The 6,000-nt window shown below is 40.8% G+C and overlaps 1 protein-coding gene and 1 long non-coding RNA gene across 2 annotated transcripts; both read right to left on the bottom strand.

The window, feature by feature from the left end:
* Positions 1-75: 75 nt before the first annotated feature.
* LOC125314930 lies at positions 76-420 on the bottom strand. The gene is made up of 2 exons (XR_007198269.1): positions 306-420; positions 76-216 (listed from the first exon to the last, which is right to left on the bottom strand). It is a non-coding gene; the product is annotated as an uncharacterized LOC125314930 (long non-coding RNA).
* Positions 421-436: 16 nt separating this feature from the next.
* On the bottom strand, positions 437-5,639 carry LOC115728674 (disease resistance protein L6-like). The gene is made up of 4 exons (XM_048278123.1): positions 5,281-5,639; positions 949-2,050; positions 557-659; positions 437-462 (listed from the first exon to the last, which is right to left on the bottom strand). The coding sequence occupies exons 1-4, from the start codon at positions 5,637-5,639 to the stop codon at positions 437-439; spliced, it is 1,590 nt and encodes a 529-aa protein (XP_048134080.1).
* Positions 5,640-6,000: the final 361 nt, after the last annotated feature.

The raw sequence follows: 6,000 nt of genomic DNA on the forward strand, positions 1-6,000 counted from the left end.
TACCCGGGACGCTATCATTCATGACCCGAGGCGAGTAAGGTAGGGATGTCGCGAGCTCGAGAGTCGGGGCGTGACACCGACCGACGAGTCGATTTTAGCCAATCTTTCACAACCCTCAAGAATCAATCTCTCCAACGTCGGGAATCCTGAGAAATCAGGAGTCTTGGTCAAGAGCACACATTCCGAAAGGTCAAGAACTTTTAATTTCATTGCTCTCTGTGACACAAAGAAGACAATTGTCAGAAAATCTATTACATCAAGAGAATTTAGTCACTGACAAAAGAGTTCTCTAGAGCTAAGAATACCTTGATATGTCTCCATCCATTCCAATCGTGAGTAATTTTACTCCTTGAAACATCAAGAACGACTAGGTTACTCAATGAAAAATTGCTTATATTGGGCATACCCCGGGGGAAATTATGCCAGGCGAGCCATCTTAAATTTGGAAGGAGTTGATTCCCTCTGACAAATAAGTTTGTCAACTTATTACTGATCAAGGACTTGTTCTGCCAAAGACGTGTAGCTTGGGAGGAACGACGGCTATCCAATTCCAGACGAAGGAACTTTAGATTTGGTAGCGCTGGAAATCCTTCAAGAGCCAAACGATGCTCTGACAAATCCTTAAGCATCAGACTGAGGGCTTCGAGATTTTCATTAGTCTGAATAAGAAAACAAGAAAAATTAGTGAAACAGGAAGACACTATCAGTTATTTAAGGTACCTAAAGTTTCTAAGTTTGCTCTCACCAATCTTTTGGATCACTCAAGAGACTACCGGAAATGGGGTTTTGAAATTTTAAATTTTCATAATTTAAGAAATGATCGTAAAATAAAGTGAGTTTTAAATATATAGAAGCTGAATAAATTGTGATTGTTTTCACCGAGCAAGATTGCGTCCAAATACCGAATGTGATTTCACATGCAAAGAAGAAATCTGACGCAGGAGTTACCTTCTTCCTTCGTAGTAGGTCCAATGCATCTTCGCGATTCCACAGCCTGTTTTGCTTCTCTAATTGCCCACCACTTTCTTGAAATACAATTTCTTTGCCGAGATCTTTGAGTTGCTCATGCATCCACAACTTGTTATCTTCTCTAGTTTTAATTAATGCCATCATCTGAAGAACTTCAAGACTTTCTGTTGGGTATAAACCACAGTCCCTCCACATGTATATTACTGCACTCTTATCATATCCATCGAAAAGACAAGCTATATTGAGAAATATTTGTCTGTGATTGAGATCTAATACGTCATAACTTATCATCAACTTACTTCTAATTTCCTCGGGGCCACTTTTTTTACAATTATCCAAGTATTCATCCCACATTTCTCCTTTATGGCCATATAATGTTGAACCCATAACTTCTAGAGCCAACGGAAGACCTTGGGCTAACTCCACAATTTCTCTAGACTGCTCTATTTTCTCATTTGGAGGGTAATCTCTTCTAAAAGCATGCCTGCTGAACAGCTGAAGGGATCTATCAGGATCCAAGCCATGAACTAAATAAGTAAAATGTATTCTGAATGCCATTAAAACAAGCACATTTCTTGTTGTTATAAGTATCCGACTTCCTAGACCAAAGCAACCTTGCCTTCCTAAAAGTCCAGTTAATGCACTCTTTTCATCAACATCGTCAAGAAGGATAAGAACCTTCTTTCCTGAAAATCTCTGTTCTATCGTTCTTATTCCCTCGTCCATAGAATTGATGATTGGATGTGCCTTTTTGGAGAGGTATGAGATTAGTCGTGTCTGCAAAAACCCAATCCCTTTTGCACGTGAAGTTGCTCTGACATCCGCAAGGAAACAACAGTTATCAAAATTCCCACAAAGTTTATTATAGACTATTTTGGCGAGAGTAGTTTTTCCGGTGCCACCCATTCCGTGGATTCCCAAGATTTTAACGTCATCAGTGTCGGTGCCTATCATTCCCAGAACTTCTTTCACGCTGTCGTCAACACCAACTAAGAAGTCACTAACCACCAAATAAGCCCTCTTCAGCTCACTGAGGACCTTGGCGACGATTTTTTTAACCAGATGTCCCTCTTGCCTACCGCTATAAATAGCGAGATTGATCAAAGGAAAAAAAACAGTCAGTTAATATTTACCCGTTGAAATCTACTACATTAGTAATGTATAGCAATATGACGGGGATGCCACGGGATGCAAAAAGAAGTGCAACAGCAAGAAAAGACCTGGTACATTGCATTGATCGCAATACGTATGCAAACTAGGCAACTGCTTAAACGTTATGCAGAACTAGAACAATTTCGCGACCTTCAAAGATTGGGCTTAATCAAACAATATCATCCTGACAAGAGTAAAATAGACTCGTTACTTGCAGATGATTTTTACAAGTGATTTCTGAGATGTAAAGGAGCTTTCTCCTTTTTCAAAAAGCTTGATATGGTTATATGGTACATGTGTTTTCCTACTCTATAGAAGAGTGAGCGGGGACAAACATTAATGACCTTTGAGTGTTCCTATTAAACTTCACGTGCACTACCAAAAATTACAGTTTGAGTCATAGTAATTCAGCACTAAAGCTCCATTTGTATCGTGAAAAAGGAAAGATTTGAAAAGCATGTTAAAAAATTGATTGCTTATAAAAATGAACGAACGAATTTTTTTTTTCATTGTCCACGAAAATGTTTAGACTAAATTGTCATTGATAATGAAAACGTCCCTAATTCACTGATAATTTCAAATGATGTTAACTGTCATTTTTTGGAAAATATTTTCTAAATCACTCATTTGCCCAAAACAAATGTAGCATAAGATGGAGATTTTCCATATTCTTGGGCTTAAGATGTTGCTTATACTCATTGCAAATATAGTTGTGAGAACTAAATTAGAGGGAAAATTGCAATGCTGAAAAGAAGAAGAAGAATGTTTGGTAGGGTTACGATACTTAAATTCGGGGAATGATGTTAACAATCTAAATGAGTGTATTGCTGGATGAATTAGCTCTTAATTTGGGGGAATGATGTTAACAATCTAAATTGCATGCAACAAGAAGTGCAAATGCACCTAACCTAGCAGCTCACTTAAAACTTTGGTAACTATTTGTTCAACCAGTTTTCCTTCGTGGGTAACGATATAAACGACGAGAAAGACCAAGTAGAAAGTAAGCTAGAATCTATGACATCAGGTATTGATAAAAAGTATGCTGTGGAAGCCACGGCAGGCAACAAAGTACAACTACAAAAGGAACTCGCCTGTTGCATTGACCAGGAAGAAGAAATTTATGGACATGCTAGACAGATGCTCAAACCTTGTGCAGAATTAGAACAGCTAGGCAACCGTCAAGTATAGTACATGATCACAATATATTGTTAAGAACAAAGGCTGATGATTTTTTAAGCGTACTTCTTGTTAGATATATTATATATATTAGGAGTAGGGTTTTTCCTTTAGTATGTGTATTTACTTTTATACCCTTCTTTGTATGTATATTTATATCGGCCTTGTGCCTAATTGTAAATGCAGCATTTCATTATTCACTTCTCCAAATCTAACATGGTATCGTAGCTAGGGTTTGTTTTCTTGTGAGTACCGTACACTAATCAATGACTACGGCGGTCACGCTCGCCGGTGAGTGGGTGGGGGGTTTGGGGGCGGCGCCCCCAAGAAAAATTGGGGGTTCGGGGGCAACGCCCCCAAGAAATTTTTTGGGTCGCCTTCTTCATTGTGCCTTCGTTTTCACGCCGGCCACGTTGTCTTCATTAGTATAGCTTCACGATTGTCCGACTTTGTCTCGCCCGATCTTCTTCGTCTTTCGCCTTGTTCTTGCGATTGATCTCGGGTTCTATCTTCTTCACTCATATATATATTTGCTTCCACTTTGATTTAGTGATCTCGGAATTAATGGCTGATAGTGATCGGATTGATCACATTGATGTTAAGTTGGATGGCTCTAATTATGTTATTTGGAAACCCTCGGTGATGGCTGCTCTTGTTTATCGTGATTTATATGAGCATGTTGATGGTACTCGTTCCCCCAATTTATGGACATGCTAGACGGATGCTCAAACCTTGTGCAGAATTAGAACGACTAGGCAACCGTCAAGTATAGTACATGATCACAATATATTGTTAAGAACAAAGGCTGATGATTTTTTAAGCGTACTTCTTGTTAGATATATTATATATATTAGGAGTAGGGTTTTTCCTTTAGTATGTGTATTTACTTTTATACCCTTCTTTGTATGTATATTTATATCGGCCTTGTGCCTAATTGTAAATGCAGCATTTCATTATTCACTTCTCCAAATCTAACATGGTATCAAAGCTAGGGTTTGCTTTCTTGTGAGTACTGTACACTAATCAATGACTACGGCGGTCATGCTCGCCGGTGAGTGGGTGGGGGGTTTGGGGGCGGCGCCCCCGAGAAAAATTGGGGGTTCGGGGGCAACGCCCCCAAGAAATTTTTTGGGTCGCCTTCTTCATTGCGCCTTCGTTTTCACGCCGGCCACGTTGTCTTCATTAGTATAGCTTCACGATTGTCCGACTTTGTCTCGCCCGATCTTCTTCGTCTTTCGCCTTGTTCTTGCGTCTGATCTCGGGTTCTATCTTCTTCACTCATATATATATTTGCTTCCACTTTGATGTAGTGATCTCAGAATTAATGGCTGATAGTGATCGGATTGATCGCATTGATGTTAAGTTGGATGGCTCTAATTATGTTATTTGGAAACCCTCGGTGACGGCTGCTCTTGTTTATCGTGATTTATATGAGCATGTTGATGGTACTCGTTCTTGTCCTAAATCTTTGTCCAATACTACCGATCCTAAACCTAGTACTAATCGGATTACGCGACGCGAATATGAAATTAGGGCTTGGCATGTTGCTGATCGGAAAGCATGGGCCATATTATTTGGTTCTATTAGCCTTGATCTTCGCCCCCAATTTACTCATATTGTTGGTGCAAAACAATTATGGGATCAAATTGTTGAGATGTTTACGCAAACGGGTTCCGTTCGTGTTTATCGGCTTATGCGGGAGCTTCGTCGTGCCACTCGGGGCACACGATCAATTCGTGAATTTTATAATTATATGACATCTGTTTGGTCTCAACTTGATGTATTGGCTCGTCCAGCATGTCCCACGTGTGCTGGTTGCGTTACTTGTGCTGCATTTAAACTTGAAGATCAGAACAAGAATCGTCTTTACGAATTCTTGATGCAACTTTCACCAGAATTTGAGGGAGTTCGGAGTCAGATTCTCTATTGTTATCCTGCACCATCTCTTTCAGATGCGGTCAAAGAACTTCAGGCTGAGGAAACCAGACGAGGAATTCTTGGTGCTCCTCCATCTCTAGATCCCTCTGCAATCCTGGCCACCCCATAGCCCGAGTTCCGGTCTGGCTCCTCTCGGCGTGGTGTTCAATCTGTCTCCTCTCAACGTGGTTTTCAATCTGGCTATTCTCGGCGTAGTTCTCAACGTGGTTCTCGCCGTAGTTACGTGCGTGGCTCCCAACGTGCCTCTTCTCGCCGAGGTTCACGTTTTTATTGTAACTCACGTAAACAAAATGGGCATACCGAGGATCGATGCTTTCGGAAGATGCGTGATATTCCCGATGCAACCTCACGCTCCGTTGCACCTGTCTCTTCTCCATCCGTGGATCGTGCCACTCCATCCTCATCTTCGGATGATCGTCTTGCTAATATTGAGGCTCAGCTTTCTCGTTTAGCTCGGCTTCATCTTGGTTCTTCTGGTGTATCCTCTACTATTGCTGCTGCCATTGCCGCGTAATCCTCGGGTGATAGTTCTTCTTGGATTCTTGACTTTGGGGCCACTCATCACATGATCGCCTCTGCTCATCATCTCACTCAGGAGACTACACTAAAAAATCCACAAGGGTTCTTTACGACTGATGGATCATCTATTATCGCTACTATGCAAGGCCATCTTACTATTCCTAGCAGTTTTAATGTGCCTAATGTGTTGCATATACCGAATTTAGCCCCGAATCTTTTATCCGTTGGGCAACTTGCTGATATGGG

Source organism: Rhodamnia argentea, chromosome 4 (assembly GCF_020921035.1).
Source record: "Rhodamnia argentea isolate NSW1041297 chromosome 4, ASM2092103v1, whole genome shotgun sequence".
Classification (NCBI taxonomy): Eukaryota; Viridiplantae; Streptophyta; class Magnoliopsida; order Myrtales; family Myrtaceae; genus Rhodamnia; species Rhodamnia argentea.